Source organism: Scyliorhinus canicula, chromosome 1, assembly GCF_902713615.1.
Source record: "Scyliorhinus canicula chromosome 1, sScyCan1.1, whole genome shotgun sequence".
Lineage (NCBI taxonomy): Eukaryota > Metazoa > Chordata > Chondrichthyes > Carcharhiniformes > Scyliorhinidae > Scyliorhinus > Scyliorhinus canicula.
In genome coordinates this window covers 281,263,595-281,287,770 of record NC_052146.1, presented here as the reverse complement: position 1 = coordinate 281,287,770, position 24,176 = coordinate 281,263,595, and the positions used below count along the sequence as shown (strand labels likewise).

Genomic DNA, 24,176 nt, shown 5'->3' with positions numbered 1-24,176 from the left:
CACCAGGGACCCGGGCTCAATTCCGGCCTCGGGTGACTGTGTGACGTTTGCACTTCCTCCCCATGTCTACGTGGGTATCCTCCGGGTGTTCCGGTTTCCTCCCACAGTCCAAAGATGTGCAGTTTAGGTGGATTGGCTATGCTAAATATATCCTCAGTGTTCAAAAGATTAGGTGTGGTTATGGGCATAGTTTGGGGGCATGGGCCTAGGTAGGGTACTCTTTCCAAGGGTCTTTGCAGACTCGCTGGGCCGAATAGCCTCCTTTTGAACTGTCGGGATTATATGTGATGAGTGGGTATAAGTGGAATTCTTCGGCCGTGCCCGTCGCAATATCGCCGGGGAAGGGACGGGGACCATGTCAAGGTCCGTTGACCTTAAAATTAGAGAGAAGGCATTCAGGAAAGAAACCAGGGAGCACGTCTTTGAATGGTGAACAGGGGTTGACTAGCCGAGCCCTCTTCCTATATTCTTATCATTGTCAGCTTAGCATTGTCATATTGCTTTCATCTCTAAGGGAAAAAGCTGCTCGCTGAAACCCCAACTGTGGGCTTCAGAACTTCATCCAGCCCCACTTCATCATACTGCCACAAAAGCTGTCTGCCGGCTCAGGTCAACGTAGAAGATGCCGGTGTACTATTTGAAGAAGAGCAAGACAGTTCTCCTATTAGCAGACCTGTAGCATTATCTCCTGTTTCTCTCTGCACAGATCCTGCCAAACTTTGCTGAGTATATCCAAAATTTTCCAGTTCTATTTCAAATTTCCAGAAAAGGCTTCTGGTGTCCGAGACAATTCTCCTGGTGTCCTGGCTGACATTTATCTCTCAATCAATACCTCCAACAACAAATTAACTGGTCAATTAATCATGTTTGCTGTTTGGGATACTTTGCTGTGCACAAATTAGCTGCTGCGCTATCCCACAAAACGAAAGTACTTTCCCGGCTGTGAAGCACTTAAGGACAACTTGAGAGTGTAAAAGGTACTTTATAAATGCAAGCCTTCATTTCTGCTTATATTACTGGGTGGGTATTTCTGGCACCCCCCCCCCCCTCCCCCCCACCACCACCACTATCACCCCCGTGATGTGTTAGTGGCGACAGAGGCAGCACGCCATTGGCGGCGCGATCTACCGGCCCCGCCACTGTCGATGGGATTTCCCGTTGTTCACAGCCCATGCCACTGGGGAATCCATGGTGGGGGGTCGCCATCATTCGGACTGGGAGATCCCACCAGCAGGAACAGACGGAAAATCCTCCCCATTGTTTATGCCAGGATAGACGCATTTAAATAGAAATGAACGTGTTGTGTTTTCACATAGATTTCCACGCTCAGCTCATTCACCTAATTTCTGGGCGAATTTAGACTGACCAATGAGCCACTATAATGTTGGGAACAAAAATAAAGGCTGCCGTGGGACAGGCCGTGACCCACGGCAGCCTTCACGCCCACTTCCGGGGCTGATTCTCCCCCCCGGGCGAGGCTAGGAGCGCGGCCCCGTGTGTCAAGACGGCATGGCCTTGACGACCGTTGTCAAGGCCGAACGTCAAGAGTCATGCCGGCTGACGCGGCCGATGACGTTGGCCGCGCATGCGCAGGTTGGACAACTCCAACCCGCGCATGCGCAGTTGCCGTCTTTTCCCTCAGCCGCCCCGTAAGACGTGACTGCTTGATCTTGCGGGGCGGCGGAGGGAAAAGAGTGCGTCCTTTACGTGGTTCTGCCGTGCCAATCGGGCCCCCAGATGCCTCAAACGGGCATCTGGCGCCCGTTTCACGACGGCAGCGAGCAGGTGTGTTTGCTGCCATGTTGAAACGGGCGTGAAGGCCCGGCTGCTCGGCCCATCGGCCTTGGAGAATCGCCGCTCGCCGTAAAAAATAGCGAGCGGCGATTCGTGGCGTGGGTCGGGCGGAAATGTGAAAAATGTCGGGAGGCCCTCCCGCTATTCTCCCACCCAGCATGGGGGGGCGGAGAATCGCACCCCGGGTTTGGGAACAATTAAATTAACATGGTACAGTGGTCTGATAAAAGTTGTTAAAGCCTTTCGAAGACGATCAAAAAATAAATCAATCTGCTTACCGGACTTTGCCAAGGCTGAAGGGGAAAAGGTCCTGGCAAAAATAAAGGGTAAGAAAACCAGAAGTATAGGCATCTATCCACAGGAAAGTGATGGGACAACAGGTTTAAAAGAAACGGGCTATTGCTCAAACAAAACAAGAAATTAAAATGATCCATTTTCACATTTCAATAATTAGTTTGCATTTAATCTACCTGAAATCTGTAAAAGGTCCCATCATCTTTCAATGTCAGTACATGGTCTGAGATCGGAAAGAAATATCCATGAGCTGCCATCAGCGTTCCCAGATGCAGGGCTTCTACTGTTTAAAGGAAATAGAGAACAATGTCAGAAGTGTTTAATTTCTTTCGTGGGTTTAAAGGCCATGTTACATTTTCGTTGCCCCGTCTAACAATATGGAAGCAACAAATCGCACATCATATTTGATAAGAGTCCATCTTATATTTTATTTCATCATAATGAAGTTCAAATGCAGTATAATGAGTTAAGTGAAAACAAGTAAAACAGGTGAAACTTAAATACCTTTGGCAAGTAATAGGAGTAAGAATTATGGCCGGGATTCTCCGCTAACCGGCGGGGCGAGCCGTACCGGCGTCGAGGAGTGGTGTGAACCACTCCGGCGTCGGGCCGTCTGGAAGGTGCGGAATCACCTTCAGGGGCTAGGTGGGATTGGCGCCATGCCAACCGGCACCGAAGGGCCTCCGCGGCCGGCGCGAGTTGGCGCATGCGCTGGAGCGCTAGCGTGTTCTGGCGTGATCCCAGCGCACGCATAGGGGGGTTCTTCTTCGCGCCGGCCATGGCGGACCATTACAGCGGCCGGCACGGAGGGAAAGAGTGCCCCCACAGCACAGGCCCACCCGCAGATCGGTGGGCCCCGATCGCGGGCCAGGCCACCGTGGGGACTCCCCCCCCCGGAGCCAGATCCCCCCGTGCCCCCCCCCCCCCCCCCCGAAGACTCTGCAGGCCGCTTCCCCCCCCCCCCCCCCGAAGACTCTGCAGGCCGCTCTCAGAGCAAGGTCTCACCGGTAAGGACCTTGTTAGGTTTACACCGGTGGGACTGGCCTAAAACAGGCAGCCACTCGGCCCATCGCGGAGCGGAGAATCACCGGGGGGGCCACTGCCGACGGCCCCCAACCGGCATGACACGATTCCCGACACTGCCGAAAGACTGGCGCCGGAGAATCCGGCAGCCGGCGTTGGGGTGACACGGTAGGATTCATGCCGTACCCTGCCGATTCTCCGGCCTGGCGGGGGGTCGGAGAATCCCGCCCTACTTTTTTAAAAACTGGTTTTGGCAAGAATGAGGAGGGTGGATGGGAGGAAAGAACAGCAACCGCTTTGGATATCAGCGGCAGGGACTGCCAGTGCTTGTCTTGGAACAGCCCGTCTGAGCTTCATAACTCATATTCTGTTTCCAGCATAAAACACTTGGGAGTTCCAGAATGCACGTATCGTTTTTATATACAAGGAGGATAAAATGAATGAGACCCTGGCCAGGATTCTCCAATAATGGGGCTATGTCCCCACCCCCGCCAGAAAACGGGCGCAAATCACTCCGGACTTTTTTCTAAAAAGTCCAGGATGATTCTCCGTTTTTAAGGGGGCTTGCAGGGCCCTGGCATGCGCCACGCAGCTCCAGCTGCCGGTACGAGGCACTGCATTTCCGGCTGTGGGTCCGCGCAGGCGTGTGGCGGAGCAAGAGCCCCGCACAACATGACCAACCCACACAGAGGGCCGATGCGGAAGAAGGCAGGCCACCCCCCCCCAGATTGCACGTGCCCACCAATCGTTGGCCCCAGACCACGGGCCTGGCCGTCGTGGAGGCCCTCCCCCGGAGATTGATCCCCCCGCTCCCCCACCAGGACGGCCACCGCAGCTGCGATGCCAAGTTCCTGCCGGGTGGAACCATATGTGAACCACGTCGGCGGGAACTCGGCCAGTCGACTGCGGAGAATCGCCTCGGGGGCCTCTTTCAACGGCCCCCCGAACTGCGCCGCCTCGACCACACGCGCGCGACTGGTGGCGATTCTCCGGTCGCCGGAGAATCACGCGAAGGTCTGTGGGTCTGACGCCCCATTCTCCACCCCTGCGCCGGGCGCGATTGCAGCACGGCGGCTCGGAGAATCCCGGACCATATATTCCAGCAAATCTGGTGATGTCACTGACTTCTAAGAGGCTGTTTGAAATAACGCACTGCACACCGCAATTCCTTTGGAGGTTGACGGAATATTTCAGGAAACTACAGGCTGGAATATTGTGCACAGTCCCAGATGAACACATTGGTGAGAGTGCAGAAGAGGTTTACATGAATGGTTCCAGGGATGAGAAACTTCAGTTTATGAGAATAGATTGGAGAGGCCGGGACTGTTCTCCTCGGAGAGAAGGAAGCTAAGAGTATATTTGATGGAGATGTTCAAAATCATGAGGGGATTGGACAGAGCAAATAGAGAGAAGCTGTTCCCCCTTGTAAAAGGATCAAGAAAGAGAGGGCACAGATTTAAAGTCATTTGCAAAAGAAGCAAATGTGATGTGAGAAAAAACAGAGGAGTGGTTCGGGTCTGGAATGAACTGCCTGGAAGTGTGGTGGAGGCAGGTTCAATCGAGGCAGTCAAGAGGGCGTTAGATGATTATTTGACTAGAAACAATGTGCAGGGGTATGGGTTTGAAGAGACGGCGCAGACACAATGGGCAAATGGCTGGTTTAGCTCACAGGGCTAAATCGCTGGCTTTTAAAGCAGACCAAGCAGGCCAGCAGCACGGTTCGATTCCCGTACCAGCCTCCCCGGACAGGCGCCGGAATGTGGCGACTAGGGGATTTTCACACTAACTTCATTGAAGCCTACTCGTGACAATAAGCGATTTTCATTTTCATTTCAGTTCATTTCTGTGCTGAAACAATTCTGTGATTTAGTTCTTCTGAGGGCAGTTTGTGGCTATACATAACATTGTGAAACAATAGGCAGTATTTAATATAGATAAGAGGGGTCTTGTCCTGTCGGCCAGAGAGCCTGTGGAAGCTTTGCATCGCCTCCTCTGGGGTCAGCAACAGCAAGGCTTCTCCGGGATCAAGGAAGGCTGTCCATGAGCCTTCCTGCACAAGACTTAATCAGGGCAAGAGGCATTAAGGCGACAGGATCCTCATCTGACATTCTACCGCTTAATGAAATGCACTCCCCCACCTCCAAATTCATGAGGCATTTAATAAATCGGCGTCACATTCCTTCCAATGTACCAACAGGTGAAAACCACCCATTAAGGAGTTTCTATGTGAAAAAGACAGGGTCAAATTCTGTATTTCATCTGGGACAGGCATTACAACTTCAAGACCCATGTTAAGGACAGGTGTTACCCTTGAAGGACACAATGACACAAGGTTGCTCACCATTCTTTTCCATGGGCGCACTTCAGTGAACCCGTTGTGCCCGGCGCTAATCCAGGTGCAAAGGGTGAATCGCACAAGAGTCCAAAATCAGGCTCCGCGTCAGGATGGGGGCCGATCGCGAGTCACCCGACTCGCTCTGCCCGGCAGGCTCTGGATCTCGCCCTCACTAGGCGGATTTAAATACACGGACGCCGTGTTCACCTGGCACCCGGGACCCGCCAGCTCACCAGGGCATCGTTTAGTGCTGGTCCACACAAACGTGGACCAATCATAGCGGTACCTGAGGAGGCCTCCCAGGCCATTGGAGACCCCCGGGTGGTCGAGGACAGGGCAGGCTGGCACCCGGCACTCCCCCCCCAGCACCTGGGAACCCCGGCAGTGCCACCCTGGCAGTTAATCTGAAGCAGTCAATTGACATATAGATTCAGAGCACACTGGCTTTGATTCTGCGTTCCTTCATCCCGCTGGGATTCTCCATTCGCACTGCAGTGAATGGAGATTTGCCTGAGTGCCAAATTCTCTGACCTCGCTGGCAGTGCTGACGAGGCAGTCTCCCAATGGACAATCCTGCCCACTGTGTCCCCGTGCCACCAGCACCACCAGAAAGCAACAATCCATTCCTCTTACAGGCCCCCACTGCACATTTTCTTACTCTTTGTCACTTCATTCTTCGGTGGGGGAGTGGGGGGAGGGGGGGCATGGTGGCAGCCTCACAGCTCCAGGGACCCGGGTTTAATACTGGGTGACTGTCTGTGCAGAGTTTGCATGTCCTCCCCGTGTCTTCCTGGGTTTCCTTCGGATGGCTGTGGTTTCCTCCCACAGCCCAAAGATGTGCAGGTTAGGTGGATTGGCCATGCTAAATTATCCCTTAGTGTCCAAAAGGTAAGGTGGGGTTACTGGGTTACAGGGATAGGGTGGTGGCGTGGGCTTAAATCGGGTGCTCTTTCCAAGGGCTGGTGCAAACTCGATGGGTCGAATGGCCTCCTTCGCACTGAAAATTCTATGAAGGCAGATACTCATGTGACAGGTTGTTGGCAAAAATGGATAGGACTGAGCAATAGAACTTTCAGGTTTTTGGCCCAGAACGTCTGCTTTCCAAGTAGTCATACACTGATTAAGTCAACCTTCTTGTCCCGCTGCCAGTTGAGGCCTTTAAGTGGACAATAAATCCTACCGCTGCTGGGGTCACAACGCCCTGGACTAGTATGTGGTCAATTCCAGCCCCACTTGACCCGGAGTTGCAATGCAGGTGACATTTTTTTCCGAATATCCAAGGTTCTTGGTTGAGTCCAATAAACTACAGTCACCAGGTCTGGAACTTGAAAACACAAGTAACCTTTTATTACATACAGTATTATAATTAAATGGATAGAGAATGTAACTGACTAACACCTCTTTTTCACTCCCTCCCTTCCTAACTCACCCCTAATACACACACGCAACACAACCAACAGAGGGGAAAGGGCAGTGGAAAAGGAAAGAAAATATAAATAACAATAAAAGGATAATGATCTTTTAGGCACTGGGTTGACTTCCAATTAATGTCTTTCCGAAGTTCAGGCAGAACACTGTCTTTGGCCAACTCACCGGTTGCTAGTTAGCCCATCAAACCGACTCCCTCCAAGCCTGCTTCTTAAAATTCACTCAGTGCCAAAGAGTCTGGCTTCTTCGAGCCAAAATACAAAACCTGGGAACGCAGTGTCCTAGCAAGCAGTCCGTTCCAACTTTGAGATTTCTGCTTGAGTGCACATCTGATAATCGGTCCGCAGACCAAAAATTATAAAAAGAAAAGAAAAGAAATGGGAGCAAAGGGGATAAACAGGAAGGGCTGTTACACTGGTGTGAACTCAAACTATGGGCGGGCTAGATGCCATGTGCCGTGCATGACAAGTGAACATGTGTGGGCTGTGTATTAATTCTCAGGGAAGAGATTTGTTTTTCAAAGGCATACAGTGCTTGATCGAGGGACCCAGCATTGGGAAGTCGGGGGCTGGGGGGAATTGCATAATGGGACCCATCCCCTGCTATTGAATGAAAAAATAAATGAATGAGAATCCCTTATTGTCACAAGTAGGCTTCAATGAAGTTACTGTGAAAAGCCCCTAGTCGCCACATTCCGGCGCCTGTCCGGGGAGGCTGGTACGGGAATTGAACCGTGCTGCTGGCCTGCTTGGTCTGCTTTAAAAGCCATCAATTTAGCCCAGTGAGCTAAACCCGCCCCTATTGCTGCTGAACTGTGCCTACTCCTGCCGACACCACCCTGGCCTGTGATTCCCACACCACTAACACCTTTTGCCATCACTTAACTGTTACCTCCACAATCCTGGGCCTCTGGTGTCTGCCATTCTGGCAGCAGGCCCGCGACGCTGCTGAGCTAAAGAACAACAGGCGCTGGTTCACCTGCACCTATTGATAGGTTAGACTCCTAGGGTCCTGATTCCAGAGGAAAGTCCCACTACTGGACTTGACTGTCTGCCCGGCTTGTGATTTGACAGGCCTTCCCCATAGGAAGTAACACAAGTTTCTCATCAGCTCTCCAGGCAACATGCAATTCCCCCTTGTCATTTCCACGAGATTTTGCTCCTGACTGTGTTAGGACCAGTTTGAATCTGTGGCCTACAACATCTGATGTGCCATACAGGTAGGTATCAGTCCGAAGGCCGACTAAGGCACTATGGCACTCATGCTAGAGCCAGAGTCCTTCAATCTCCCCACAATTGTACACAGTGTCTCTGCAAAAGCCCACATATTTTCTGCTCCTGCTCCAGAAGCATTCTCTTCATGAATGGCTAATGCCATGTGTCCATCTGAGCACAGCTTGGAGGGTCCTGTACCCTCTGACAGCAACCCCCCACTGCTATACTTGTCTCCAATGCCTCCTCTGATTTCTTGTAATGTGTGCATCACCATGTTTTTCCATGTCTTGGTGACCCCAGTGAGGTGCATGTATCTGAGTTGGTGGAGGGTGCAATAAGTCTTGTGATGGTGTGTCCTCAGAGAGAATGGTCTCCTCTTTGTCCTCTTTTGGCACTAGCTTCTGAAGGCCATGTGCAGCACCTGTGAGAGCTACAAAATAAAACTGACAAAGTAAGATGGTACTGAGTTTTCATAAAGTATTCATGAGTGTCAGTTCCATGCCATGTGGCTGTTTGATATTTAAATCTGTCGGCAAGTATCTGTGAGCTTACCAACATATCCAATGACCAGGAAAGCTGAGACCCAACATAACTCCATCATTTTCTCCTCTGCGGTTGTCAAGATAGACACAACTAGAGAGTTTCTCACAGTTCTACCCCTCTCCACCCACAAGAGAAGACCTCGGAGTTTGAGCAGTGGAAAGTTTTGAGAGGATGCAGAGGCAACGTTTGTGCAGAGCACTGTGAGGGATGGGTGATGCCTCGTTGTTTTCTGAGGACTGTCTTCTTCCACTCACCCACAGGATCCTGGGTCGCCATGCCACCACCCGGGGTTAGCCGTGCGAGCTCCCAGAATCACCCTGTGGGCTCCCGGAATCAATCTGTGGGCTTCTGGATTCACCATGTGAACTCAACTACCTAGGAGCACCATTGATATACGTACATCACATGCACAGCTGAATGCCGGGCTCTATGCTCAACAAGGGGCCCGTCTGCCACGTGGAAATCACTGAGGCACCATCAACCTTCCCCCAATTTACCCACCAATTGCAACTTTGCTCCTGGTCCCACCTCCAAACCCACCTCCCAAGGGCTGGGAAAATCGGGTCATTATCAACTTTTGAAGAACAACTGGTCTACAATCAGGAAAAGTCAGGGTCATTATAGCTGGGGTTGGTTTAATGGCACTGAAAACCTACTGCACTGTATCGAGGAGGAGGATGCACATTGGCCACATCCTACTGGTTGGAGCTGTTGGCTTTCTAATGGTCAACCAAACACTCCCACTTTAACTGCTTTCAATGAAGCAGCTTATAAGACAGTGATGCACTGTAGTGGAAATTCAGCAAGGCTTGCAGCCCATCCAAGCCATCATGCCTTCTACACATCTTTACTCCTTAGATTGAACTCTATCCCAATCAGGTTAGCTTCCTGAGGGAAAGTTTTGCATTGATACTTGCTGATCCTCCAAAGGTACTTCAGCAAAATACTTAGAATTCTTTTTTTTCTATCAGCCATTCAATGTTGACCTGTTCCTCACCTTAAACACGACCATCTTCCCCAGTACACAGAAACCAATGAATTTAGTAAGTGGCATTTATTGTTAGCGGTAGCACAGTGGTTAGCACAGTTGCTTCACAGCTCCAGGGTCCCAGGTTCGATTCCTGGCTTGGGTCACTGTCTGCACGTTCTCCCCGTGTCTTTGTGGGTTTCCTCTCTGAGTGCTCCGGTTTCCCCCCACAGTCCAAAGGTATACAAGTTAGGTGGATTGGCCATGCCAGATTGCCCTCAGTGTCCAAAAAAAAAAGGTTAGGTGGGGTTGCTGGGTTACGGGAATAGGGTGGAGGTGTGGGCTTGGGTAGGCAGCCAAGGGCCGGTGCATACTTGATGGGCCGAATGGCCTTTATCTGCACTGTAAATTCTATGAGATTCTATGTCATCCACTCAGAGGACACTTACTCCTTATAACCTTCAATTTTGGATCTTTCTTTTTAGAATTAATCAATACAACCTTAAGTGCTTTTGCAGGGCTTGACACATGTACTATTGTATGGGGTTGGGCGAAGAAAAATACATGTCTGCAAGATGGGCCACGGTTCAATAGTTCTGGGTGGAAACAAGTCTGCACACAAAGGAAAGACTGTCACTTGGCTAGGATGAGGTTTTCAAGTTACCAGGACCTCGAAGCTCTCTGTGCGGAGGAGAAGAGGTATGTATCTAAAAGCAAGCTCTTGGTTTTGGCTGACAGGTGTCCAAACATAACAGAGCAATCCGAGAGCAATGGTGCCAGCAGCCAGAGGTGCAAGCTATCAAACATGACTGATGACAATTCTGGAGGAAAAGAATGAATAATAAATTGCTCGTTGACAGCTGGTGGCACTGTGTCAGGACGGTGAAGTGTTCCATGAACAGAAGCCTGCTGAGATTTTGACTGCTGGGTAAACCTTGCCTCGCAGCTGGTTCTGCTCCATGGTAACATGGAGGTGGAAAGATTGGAACAAACAGAATGATAAACTAAGGGCAAAGGTTGGCTGCAAACAGGATCTTGAAAATGCTTTACTGTGTGTCATCCTTAATAAGACTGAGGATGTTTTCACTTCAAAATTCAACACTACGTTTTCCCTCATGTCAATCTAATGAGAAACACAACAGATATTAAGATACGAGTCGCGATTTTCACATTAACTAGGGTTCCTTCTGGAGCTGTTAGCTGTTTTTAAAAAAATATTTCATGGGACGTGGGCAGCATGGGCAAGGCCAGCACTATTATTGTCCATCCTGAGTTGCCCTTGGCAAGGTGGTGATGGGAGGCCCACTTGAACCGCTGCCATCCATGCTGTGTAGGTACACGCACAGCGCTGTTAGGAAGGGAGTTCCAGGATTTTTACCCAGTGATATATTTCCAAGTCAGGATGGCGAATGACTTGGAAGTGAATGTGCAGGTGGTGATATTCCTATGTGTCTACTGCCCTTGAAGGGGCAGCAATCAAGCGGGCTGCTTTGTCCTGGATGGTGTTGAGCTTCTTGGGTGTTGTTGGAGCTGTACTCCTCCAAACAAGTGCAGAGTATTCCATCACACTCCTGCCTTGTGTCTTGTAGATGGAGACAGGCTTTGGGGGGACAGAAGGTGAATTACTCGCCATAGGTTACCTAGCCTTTGACCTGCCCCGATAGCCACAGTATTAATATGGCTAGTCCAGTTCAGTTTCTGATCAATGGTAATCCCCAGGATGTTGATTGTGGGGGATTCAGCGATGGTAATGCCATTGAATGTCACAGGGCAGTGGTGAGATCCTCTCTTGTAGGAGATGGTCATTGTCTGGCATTTGTATGATGCGAATGTAACTTGCCACTTGTCAGCCCAAGCCTGGATATTCTCCAGTTCTTGCTGCATTTGGACATGGACTGCTTCATTATCTGAGGAGTCGCGAATGGTGCTGAACATTGTTCAGTCATCTGCAAACATCCCCACTTCTGACCTTATGATGAAAGGGAGGTCATTGATGAAGCAGCTGAAGATGGTTGTACCTAGGACACTACCCTGAGGAACTCCTGCAGTGAAGTCCTGGAGCTGAGATGATTGACCTCGAACTACCTTCCTTTGTGCCATATATAACTCCAACCAGCGGAGAGTGTTTGCCCTGATTCCCATTGACTCCAGTTTAGCTAGGGCTCCTTGATTTCATACTCGGTCAAATGCTGTAGATGATGGACAGGATTTGGGGAGACAAGAGGTGAGTTACATACCACAGGATTCCTGGCCTCTGACCTGCTCTTCTGCCCGCGGTATTTACATGGTGAGTTCAGTTAAAATTCTGGTCAAAGATCACTCCCACAATGTTGCTAGTTAGGGATTTAGTGATGGCAATGCCACTGTGTGTCAAGGGGAATTGAAGATGGTATTTGCCTGCCACTTGTATTGCATGAATGGAGTGCTCCAGTGTGTGACAACTCACGAATGGTTCTACAATCATCAGTGAACATCTTCACTTTTGATCATAAAGTGGAGGGCAGGCAATTCACGACTGGGTCCTAGGTCACTGCTCTGAGAAACACCTGCAGTGATGTCCTGGGCTGAGATAACTGGCAAATAGCAACTACAGCCATGTTTCTTTGTGCTAGGTATGGCTCCAACCAGTGAAGAATTTTCCTGCTGCTTCCCATTGACGCCAGTTTTTTGTCAGGACTCCTTAGTGCCAGACTGTGTCAAATGCTATCTTAACGCCAAGTTCAGTCACTCTCACCTCAGCTCTTGAGTTCAGCTCTTTTGTCCCTTTTAGGATGAAGGCTGTTATAAGATCAGAAGCCAGTCGTCTTGGCAGAAACCAAACTGAGCATCAGTGAACAGGTAATTGCTGTGTAGGTATCTCTTGAAGGCACTGTTGATGACACCATCCATCAATTTGCTGATAATGATGATAGGTATGATAACCCTCACAGGAAAGCACTTATTGATCTTCCCATGGGGGTCGGGTCATGGGGTAAAAGTTCCCATGATAACGAGCAGAGGTCCTCACAGCTGGGACTCGTTACCAAGCCTTTCAAATGCCATCCCAGACCCGGATCGGGAGCTCGGTTAGTCCTGGGCTGGGAAATTGTGTTGTACACCGTGGGTGCGGCTTTACTTTTGAGCTCAGATTAAATTTAATTTAATTCTTCCTCCTTTGTGTCTCCTGGATTACTACACTGGCGACAAGGAGCGAGAATGGGGTTCTGGACAGTCCTGCTTAAAAAAGAAAACAACAGCTCCGGTAACGAAACGTTCAAAGAGAACCCAAAAATGCCACTATCTGGGAAACTCGAGCCGTATGCTGTGGGAATGGAGGATTTGCCCCTGTTCACTGAAAGAATGCGCTATCTCTTTTGTGTGAATGGCACAGAAGATGGCGAGTGACAAAAGGGAATTCTTCTGACTGCTTGTGAAGCTCCGATGGTCGGCATCATTAAGAGTTTGACTTACCCTGCAGTCACGGACTAGAAAACCCAAAAAGAACTGGTAGAATTAGTGGCAAACTACTATGGCCCGAGACCATTCGGTAATTCTCCAGCTCTACAGATTTAATACGACCGATGAATCTCAGGAGAATCCGTAATGGAATTCCTGACCAGGTTTAGGAAACTGGCTGAACACTGTGAGTATGGGCCACCCCTGCTGGCGATGCTACTGGACCGGCTGGATGCAGGATAGACAGTGTCGTGACATGGAGGAGACTGCTTGCAGAACCCACCTGTACCTTAAAAGCGTCGTACAACTGGCGTTGACCCTGAAAATGCCAAGAAAGGGGTCTAAGAACGTCAAGGCTCAATGGACTGCAGCGTGCTCAATGTCAAATGCCCCCATGTGGAAAAGCCAGGCTTGCTGTGGAATGTACCCCCGCGCCCCGCCCACCACCTGTTCAGCACTCAGCCATGGCAGGCAAGGATATGGCTCGACGACCACAAAACCTCAGAAAGAGGAAGGAAACTTCCACAGAGGACCTCGGGGAACAGTCGCAAGAGGACTGTACCTGTGGCTGAAGGATACACCCAAGGCAAGGCTGCCAGAATTGTCAGTACGTGCATTGCCCAGGCCGGAAGCCAAAGTCACCTCAGACCCGGGCCTTGCAAACCCACCCGCCTGAACGGATGAACTAAAGCAGCTGAACTGCGTCACCACCCTTAATGTCATATTCGGTTGCCCCAATCAAAATCCGGGTCAACTGTCACCCCCTGGAAATGGAAGTGGACACAGGAGATGGTGTCTCGATTAGAAGAGAACAGACCATTAGGCGCGTCCGAGTGGGCTCGTGCCCCTGGGACTGTGAGACATCAGGGTCAGGCTGGCCATGTATACGGGGGAGCCTCTACCAATTGTAGAAACCATCGTGATCCCAGTCATCCATGGGCAGCAGACAGCCATACAAGGACCAGGGCACAGCCTCCCGGGAAGAGACTGGCAGCAAATTTTCAAAATGCGAACTAACAGCCTACACAAAGTAATCGGGAAATATCCTGGGGTATTTCAGGAAGGCCTCAGCAAAATCAACGGAGCAAGAGCAAAAATCTACATAAGCCTGGAGACCCTACCTAAGTACTACAGAGCATAACCGGTCCTCTGTGCCTAGGTCACCGAGGTAGAGGCTGAACCTGGGCGGCTGAAGGGCCTGGGCATCAATTTGTGAAATGGGCCAGTCTGCCAGTAATCCCAATACTAAAGCCTGACAAGTTGATCTGCTTTTGCAGAGACTATGAATTAACTGTCAACAGAACCTCCTGCCTTGACAAGGACCCCATGCCGTGTATCAAAGATCTCTACGAAAAACTGGCTGGATGCCATCCCTTTACCAAGCTGGGCATGGGGCATGGGTACCTCCATCTGGAGCTCGAAACGGCATCCAGAAAATATGTCGCTATCGACACCCGCGTGCGGGTATACAAATACACCCGCCTGCCTTTCAGAGTCTCACCGGCCTGCGCCATTTTCCAGCGTGTAATGGAAAATATCTTTCAAGGGCTGCCAAGGGTGGCTGTGTACCTGGGGAAGGTATTAATCACAGGGGCCACCGAAATAGAACACCTGGCAAATCTGGGGGAAGTCCTACTGCAATTCTCCAATGTGGGAAAAGTGGGGAAAGTGCGTGTTTCAGGTGGGTGGGTTAACATACCTTAGATACGACATTGATATCGCCAATGGCACCGAGTACCAATTGCATATGCACCATGACATCTGGCAGATGTGGAACGAGGATATGCAAAAATCAAAATCGAGGAAAGAAATTCCATCCATACGTTATGATAATCATGGCCCATAAACCTCTGTAAGGCCTTTTTAATGAGGACAAGACAATGCCTCCCATCGCCTTGGCTTGGAGTACGATTTTTTATGAGTACTCCATCGAGGGCCGAGTTCAACCGGACGAAGGCGGTGCGCCACAGCAGGCAGGTGAAATTCGGCATGCTGCCACCTGCGCACTTGTGGGTCACCTACAAGGACCGACATTACTATTTTGAATCCCCGGACGAGGCGTGGGCCTTTGTGCAGGCTGAAAAGTTGGACTCGAATTAGGGATTGTGAGTTTTCTTTTGTATCACTGTGTATGCTGTTGCTGGTTATTCTGTTAGTTTTTTTTTCTCTCGCTTTCGGATGATGTTGGTTATGGTTTTGTGTCTTAAGGGGGGTATCGGGATTTGTGGTTGATCTGTTTTTGTTTGTACGGGGTTGGTGGATGGGCTGGGACTGCAATTTTGGAGCTGCGTTGGGGGGGTGGGGTGGGGCAGTGTGAAAGCGCGGGCTTTCCTCTGGTTTCCCGCGCTGCGGGACGAGGGGGGGTGGAGCTGGTGGCAAGGAGCGTGGACATCAGATCCATTTTCCCGCGCTGAAGAGGTGCCAAGGAGCTGATGCAGGGGGTAGGGGTGACCCCATATCGGGAGGGGTCGGAGTTAGGGTGGGAGCTGCCGGGGTCAGCAGAAGTCAGCTGGCTCACGGGTGTACTATGGAGGGAGCGTCGCGGCTAGGAGGGGTCCTAGCCTGGGGGGGGGGGGGGGGGGGGGGGGGCAGGGGCGAGCAGTCGATGGGCCATGGCTAGTTGACGGGGTAGGGGGCGGGGTGCCCCCTGATCCGGCTGATCACGTGGAACATGAGGGGGTTGAATAGGCCGGTTAAGTGGGCCCGGGTGTTTTCCCATCTGAAGGGGCTGAAGGAGGACGTGGCCATGCTGCAGAAGACTCACCTGAAGGTGGCGGACCAGGTCTGTCTGAGGAAGTGGTGGGTGGGGCAGGTTTTCCATTCAGGGCTCGACGCGAAGAACCGGGGGGTGGCGATCCTGGTGGGGAAGAGGGTGGCGTTTGAGGCGTCTGAGGTGGTGGCTGATAGTGGCGGCAGATATGTGATGGTGAGCGGTAAGCTGCAGGGGGAGAGGGTGGTGTTGGTAAATGTTAACGCCCCAAATTGGGATGATGCTGGTTTCATGAGGCGTATGTTGGGCCGCATTCCTGACCTGGAGGTGGGGGGCCTGATCATGGGGGGGGGGGGGGGGGGGGGGGGGGGGGGGGGGGGGGGGGGGGGGACTTCAATACAGTGCTAGATCCCCTACTGGATCGTTCTAGTTCAAGGACAAGCAGGAGGCCGGCAGCGGCCAAGGTGTTGAGGGGATTTATGCACAAGATGGGAGGAGTGGATCCCTGGAGGTTTGGGAGGCCGAGGGCTCGGGAGTACTCTTTTTTCTCCCATGTGCACAGGGTTTATTCCTGTATTGATTTCTTTGTCCTGAGTAGGGGACTGGTCCCAAGGGTTGAGGAAGCCGCATATTCGGCTATAGCGATTTCGGACCATGCTCCGCATTGGGTGGATCTGGAGATGGGGGAGGTGCGGGACCAGCGCCCGCTTTGGCGTCTGGACGTGGGGTTGTTGGCTGATGAGGAGGTGTGTAGGAGGGTTCGGGGATGTATCGAGAGGTACCTCGAGGTCAATGATACTGGGGAGGTCCGAGTGGGGATGCAGTGGGAGTCTCTGAAGGCAGTGATTAGTGGGGAGCTGATCTCCATCTGAGCCCATAGGGAGAGGGGGGAGAGGAGGGAGAGGGAGAGACTGGTGGGGGAGCTGTTGAGTGTAGATAGGAGGTATGCGGAGGCCCCGGAGGAGGGATTGCTTGGGGAGCGGCGTAGCTTGCAGGCCAAGTTTGATTTATTGACCACCAGAAAGGCGGAGACACAGTGGAGGAAGGCACAGGGAGCGGTCTACGAGTATGGAGAGAAGGCGAGCAGGATGCTGGCCCATCAGCTTCGCAAGCAGTATGCGGCTAGGGAGATTCGTGAAGTGAAGGATAGGGGTGGGAATGTGGTGCGGCAGAGGTCAATGGGGTCTTTAGGGGCTTCTACAGGGAACTGTACCGGTCGGAGCCGCCGGAGGTGGGAGGGGGAATGGAGAGCTTTTTGGACAGGCTGCGATTTCCAAGGGTGCAGGAGGAGCAGGTGGAGGGACTGGGGGCGCCGATCAAGTTGGAGGAGCTAGTCAGAGGGATTGGCCACATGCAGTCGGGGAAGGCGCCGAGACCGGATGGGTTCCCGGTTGAATTTTATAAGAAATACGCGGACCTGTTGGGCCCCCTGTTGGTTCGGACATTTAACAAGGCATGGGTCACGGGCGCTGATTTCCCTGATCCTGAAGCGAGATAAGGACCCCTTGCAGTGTGGATCATATAGGCCAATTTCACTGCTGAATGTGGACGCCAAGTTGCTGGCGAAGATCCTGGCCACTAGAATAGAGGACTGTGTGCCGGGGGTGATACATGAAGATCAGACGGGTTTTGTGAAGGGGAGGCAGCTGAACACTAACGTGCGAAGGCTGCTAAATGTGATAATGATGCCGGCAGCAGAAGGAGAGGCGGAGATTGTGGTGACATTGGATGCGGAGAAGGCCTTTGATAGGGTTGAGTGGGGGTACTTGTGGGAGGTGTTAGAGAGGTTCGGGTTTGGGGTGGGGTTTATCAAATGGGTGAGGTTGCTGTACGAGGCCCCGATGGCGAGTGTAGCGACAAATGGGAGGAGGTCCGAGTACTTCAGGCTCCACCGTGGGATGAGGCAGGGGTGCCCCCTGTCCCCCTTGCTTTTTGCGTTGCCAATTGAGCCTCTTGCCGTGGCTCAGGGAGTCGGGGAGGTGGAGGGGTCTGGTGCGGGGTGGGGAGGAGCACCGAGTGTCGCTGTATGCAGATGACTTGCTGCTGTATGTAGCAGACCCGGTGGGGGGAATGCCGGAGGTGATGGAGATTCTTGCTGAGTTTGGGAGTTTCTCGGGCTATAAATTGAACCTGGGCAGGAGCGAGCCGTTTGTTGTACACCCGGGAGATCAGGAGGAGGGGATTGGTAGGCTCCCGCTAAAGAGGGCAGTGAGGAGTTTTAGGTACCTGGGGGTTCAGGTGGCTAGGAGCTGGGGGACTCTGCACAAGCTCAATTTTACTAGGTTGGTGGAGCAGATGGAGGAGGAGTTTAAAAGGTGGGACATGCTGCCGCTGTCGTTGGCGGGTAGAGTACAGTCCATTAAAATGACGGTGCTCCCGAGGTTTTTGTTTTTGTTTCAGTGCCTCCCCATTTTCATTACGAGGGCCTTTTTTGGGAGGGTGAACAGCAGCTATCTGGGATTTGTTTGGGCACACGAGACTCTGAGGGTGAGGAGGGTCTTTTTGGAGCGGGGCAGGGATAGAGGGGGGCTGGCGCTGCCCAACCTCTCTGGGTACTATTGGGCGGCTAATGTCTCGATGGTACGCAAGTGGGTAATGGATTGGGAGGGGGCAGCATGGAAATGGCTGGAGATGGAGTCCTGCGGAGGCACGAGCCTGAAGGCACTGGTAACGGCGCCGTTGCCGTTCCCTCCAACGAGGTATACTACGAGCCCGGTGGTGGTGGCTACCCTCAAAATCTGGGGGCAGTGGAGGCGACACAGGGGGGAAGTGGGGGGCTAGGTGGAGGCCCCGCTGCGAGGGAACCATCGGTTTGTCCCAGGGAACATTGATGGCGGGTTCCTGGGGTGGCACAGGGCGGGCATTAGGAAGTTGGGAGACCTGTTCATTGACGGGAGGTTTGCGAGCCTGGGTGAACTGGTGGACAAGTTTGAGCTCCCCCCGGAGAATATGTTCAGGTACCTTCAGGTCAAGGCGTTTGCTAGGCGGCAGGTGGAGGGGTACGCTGCCCCCGCGGGGGGTAAGGGATAGGGTGCTTTCGGGGGTGTGGGTCGGGGATGGGAAGGTGTCTGACATCTACCAGGTGATGCAGGAGGTGGAGGAGGCGTCGGTAGGGGAGCTGAAGGCTAAGTGGGAAGTGGAGCTGGGGGAGCAGATTGAAGAGGGGACATGGGCGGACGCCCTGGAGAGGGTGAACTCCTCCTCTTCATGTGCGAGGCTTAGTCTCATCCAGTTCAAGGTACTGCACAGGGCTCATATGTTCGGATGAGGATGAGCAAATCTTTTGGGGGTGAGGACAGGTGCATTAGGTGTTCGGGGAGCCCAGCGAACCATGCCTATATGTTTTGGGCATGCCCGGCACTGGGGGAATTCTGGCAGGGGGTGGCGAGGACGGTGTCGAGGGTGGTAGGGTCCAGGGTCAAGCCAGGCTGGGGACTCGCGATATTTGGGGTTGGGGTGGAGCCGGGAGTGCAGGAAGCGAAAGAGGCCGATGTTTTGGCCTTTGCGTCCCTAGTAGCCCGGCGGAGGATCTTGCTGCAGTGGAAAGATGCGAGACCTCCGAGCGTGGAGACCTGGATCAATTACATGGCGGGATTCATTAAGCTGGAGAGGGTCGAATTCGCCCTGAGGGGGTCGGTACAAGGGTTCTTTAGGAGGTGGCAGCCTTTCCTCGACTTTCTGGCTCAACGATAAGGAACTAGGTCAGCAGCAGCAATAACCCGGGGGGGGGGGGGGGTGGGAAAGGGGGCGGGGTCTCAGGGCTCAGGGGGGTATTGTTTAAGTTAATTTGCTTATTGTTAATTTATTTTGTTGTTTATTGGGTTTGGGGGGGGTGGGGGGGTTCGTTACATGCGTTGCTTCGGGTGCTGGGGAGTGTTTATTATTGTTATTATTATTATTATTGTTCTGTTGCTATATATTTTCCAAAAAATTCCAATAAAAATTATTTTTTAAAAAAAGAAGAAAATCCTGGCCAGGAGTTTGGAATGCAAACTGCTAATGGAAAGCATGATTATGAGAGAAAATTTTAAAGTGTGGTTTGGGAAGTAGAATTCGGAAACTCTTACACGATAATCATCTGGGGGGGATTCTGGGGAGGCATCCACAAAATTCGCCTGAGATTTCAGAGGGGCATGTGTATTTGACCACAGGTATTTTTTTTAATATAAATTTAGTGTACCCAATTATTCTTTTCCAATTAAGGGGCAATTTAACATGGCCAATCCACCTACCCTGCACATCTTTGTGTTGTGGGGGCGAAACTCATGCAAACATGGGGAGAATGTGCAAACTCCACACAGACGGCGACCCAGAGCCAGGATCGAACCTGGCACCTCAGCACTGTGAGGCTGCAGGGCTAGCCCACTGCGCCACCGTGCTGCCCGACCACAGGTATTCTGTAAGTGTCAAAGCGACATTGTGCGTCAATGAGACTAATGTCATTTCAAATATAATTTGTCACCCATGTTATATTTAAAACCTGTGTGTAATTGGTAAGCTAAGGAGGGAAGTAAAGGAGTATTGTGTTATAATCCAATTTTTCCATGTTTAATAAATGTCTTTTCTTGTTGCTTAAACTAATTAGCGGTCTTGTGACTCTGTTTCTCCACATTTGACTGAGCGGGATTCTCTGCTTTGCAAGCAGCACACCCACACCCGTGGGTATCCCGACGGCGTGGGATCGTCACCATGGGAATCCCGCCATAGGCCTTTAGAGACAGGTGGGCTGGATTCTCCAAAAATGATGCTATGTCGCTGGTGTTTTACTCCAGACTTTCCTGCAAAAAATATAAAGAAATTCAATTACCTGCAGGAGGCTAGCAAAGGGAGCTTCACACAGCTTTGGCTGAGGATTAGGGCCCCCGCACTTCTGGTTCCGAGTCCGTGCATGCGCACGGCAGCGGCCTCCAGCGGCAGTGCCGAGCGCCACAGCTGACCCGGATCAGGGACAGAGTGTATAATGGGCAGTGTGTTTAACGAGCAGGATGTATAATGAGCAGGATGTATAATGGGCAGGATGTATAATGGACCGGATGTATAACGGGTTGGATGTATAATGGGCAGTGTGTGTAACGGGCAATGTGTATAATGGTTATACAAAAAGGGGTGTATACAGGCAGGGGGTGTAACAGGTAGGATGTATAACGGGCAGGGTGTATAAGGGGCAGGGTATATAATGGGCAGGGTGTATAATGGGCAGGATGTATAATTGGCAGGAAGTATAATGGGCAGGATGTATAATGGGCAGGATGTATAATGGGCAGAGTGTATAATGGGCAGAGTGTATAATAGGTAGAGTGTATAAGGGGCAGAGTGTATAAGGGGCAGGGTTTATAATGGGGAGGATTTTTAATGGGGAGGATGTATAATAGGCAGAGTGTATAACAGGCATTGTGTATAACAGGCAGGGTGTATAATGCACAGGGTGTATAACGGGCGGGTTGTGTAACTGGTAGGGTTTAAAATGGACTGAGTGTATAACGGGCAGGATGTATAATGGGCAGGGTGTAAAATGGGCAGAATGTATAATGGGCAGAGTGTATAATGGGCAGAGTGTATAATGGGCAGAGTGTATAATGGGCAGTGTGTTTAACGAGCAGGATGTATAATGAGCAGGATGTATAATGGGCAGGATGTATAATGGACCGGATGTATAACGGGTTGGATGTATAATGGGCAGTGTGTGTAACGGGCAATGTGTATAATGGCAGGATGTATTAAGGGCAGCGTGTATGCCCGGCAGGGTGTATAATGGGCAGGATGTATAATGGACAGGGTGTATAACAGGCAGGATGTATAATGGGCAGTGTGTGTAATGGGCAATGTGTATAATGGCAGGATGTATTAAGGGCAGTGTGTATGACGGGCATGGTGGATAATGGGCAGGGTGTACAACGAGCAAGGTGTATAACGGGCAGGATGTATAATGGGCAGGGTGTACAATGAGCAGGATATATAACCAACAGGGTGTATAATGGGCAGATGTATAACAGGCAGGGTGTATAATGGACAGAGTGTATAACGGGTAGGATGTATAATGGGCAGGATGTATAATGGGCAGGGTTTATAATGGGCAGGGTTTATAATGGGCAGGGTTTATAATGGGCAGAGCGTATAACGTGCAGTATGTGTAACGAGCAGGATGTACAATGGGCAGGATGTATACTGGACCGCATGTATTAGGGGCAGGGTATATAACGGGCAGGGTGTATAATGGACAGGGTGAATAACAGGTAGGATGTATAATGGACAGGGTGTATAATGGGCAGGATGTATAATGGACAGGGTGTACAATGGACAGGGTGTATAATGGGCAGGATGTATAATGGACAGGGTGTATAACGGGCAGGATGTATAATGGGCAGTGTGTGTAACGGGCAATGTGTATAATGGCAGGATGTATTAAGGGCAGTGTGTATAATGGGCAGGGTGTACAATGAGCAAGATGTGTAACAGGCAGAATGTATAATGGGCAGGGTGTACAACAGGCAGGATGTATAACCAACAGGGTGTAAAATGGGCAGGATGTATAATGGGCAGGGTGTATAACGGGCAGATGTATAACAGGCAGGGTGTATAATGGGCAGAGTGTATAATGAGCAGAGTGTATAATGGGCAGTGTATAAGGGGTAGAATGTATAATGGACAGGGTGTATAACGGGTGGGTTGTATAATGGGCAGGGTGTAAAATGGGCAGAATGTATAATGGGCAGAGTGTATAATAGGCAGTGTGTTTAACGAGCAGGATGTATAATGGGCAGGATGTATAATGGACAGGGTGTATAATGGACAGGGTGTATAACGGGTAGGATGTATAATGGGTAGGATGTGTGACGAGCAATGTGTATAATGGCAGGATGTATTAAGGACAGCGTGTATTCCCGGCAGGGTGTATAATGGGCAGGATGTATAATGGGCAGTGTGTGTAATGGGCAATGTGTATAATGGCAGGATGTATTAAGGGCAGTGTGTATGACGGGCAGGGTGGATAATGGGCAGGGTGTACAATGGGCAGGATGTATAACCAACACGGTGTAAAATGGACAAGGTGAATAACAGGTAGGATGCATAATGGACAGGGTGTATAACGGGCAGGATGTATAATGGACAGGGTGTATAACGGGCAGGATGTATCATGGACAGGGTGTACAATAAGCAAGATGTGTAACAGGCAGAATGTATAATGGGCAGTGTGTGTAACGGGCAATGTGTATAATGGCAGGATGTATTAAGGGCAGTGTGTATGACGGGCAGGGTGTATAATGGGCAGGGTGTACAATGAGCAAGATGTGTAACAGGCAGAATGTATAATGGGCAGGGTGTACAACAGGCATGATGTATAACCGGCAGGGTGTATAATGGGCGGGGTGTATAATGGGCAGGTTGTATAATGGGCAGTGTATAACGAGCAGAGTGTATAACGAGCAGAGTGTATAAGGGGTAGAATGTATAATGGGCAGGGTGTATAACAGGCAGGGTGTATAATGCGCAGGGTGTACAATGGGTGGGTTGTATAATTGGTAGTGTGTATAATGGGCAGAGTGTATAATGGGCAGGATATATAACGGGCAGAATGTATAATGGGCAGGGTGTACAACAGGCAGGATGTATAACCAACAGGGTGTAAAATGGACAGGATGTATAACAGGCAGGGTGTATAATGGTTGGGGTGTATAATGGGCAGAATGTTTAATGGGCAGGGTGTATAATGGGCAGGGTGTATAACGGGCAGGGTGTATAACAGGCAGGGTGTATAATGTGCAGGGTGTACAATGGGTGGGTTGTATAACTGGTAGTGTGTATAATTGGCAGAGTGTATAATGGGCAAGGTGTGCAATGGGCAGGATGTATAACCAACAGGGTGCATAATGGGCAGGGTGTATAACGGGCAGGATGTATAATGAGCAGGATGTATAAAGGGCAGGATGGATTACAGGCAGGGTGTATAAAGGGTGGGGTGTATAACGGGCAGGATGCATAACGGCAGGATGTATAAAGGGCAGGATGTATAACGGGCAGGATGGATTACGGGCAGGATGGATTACGGGCAGGATGGATTACGGGCAGGGTGTATAAAGGGTGTGGTGTATAATGCGCAGGATTTATAACGGGCAGAGTGTATAATGGGCAGTATGTATAATGGGCAGAGTGTAAAATGGGCTGGATGTATAGTGGCCAGGGTGTATAACGGGCAGGATGTATAATGGGCAGGATGTATGACGGGCAGGATGTATAATGGGCAGGACGTATAATGGGCAGGGTGTATGACGGGCAGGGTGTAGAACGGTTAAATGTGTATAATGGGCAGGGTGTATAATGGGCAGGGTGTATAATAGGCAGGATGGATAATGGGCAGGGTGTGCAACGGATGGATAATGGGCAGGGTGTCTAACAGGTGGTGTGCATAACGGGCGGGTGTATAACGGGCAGGGT

At 51.0% G+C, this 24,176-nt stretch overlaps 1 protein-coding gene across 8 annotated transcripts in view; it reads right to left on the bottom strand.

Annotated features, from left to right (window-relative positions):
• Positions 1-24,176, bottom strand: part of LOC119974827 (regulator of G-protein signaling 7) — a 585,527-nt gene that overhangs the window by 168,610 nt on the left and 392,741 nt on the right. For all 8 annotated transcript variants that reach the window (XM_038814129.1, XM_038814137.1, XM_038814144.1 and 5 more), the window contains exon 5: positions 2,265-2,371. In XM_038814129.1, coding sequence (XP_038670057.1) covers positions 2,265-2,371 — 107 coding nt within the window. The remainder of the gene's footprint in view (positions 1-2,264; positions 2,372-24,176) is intronic.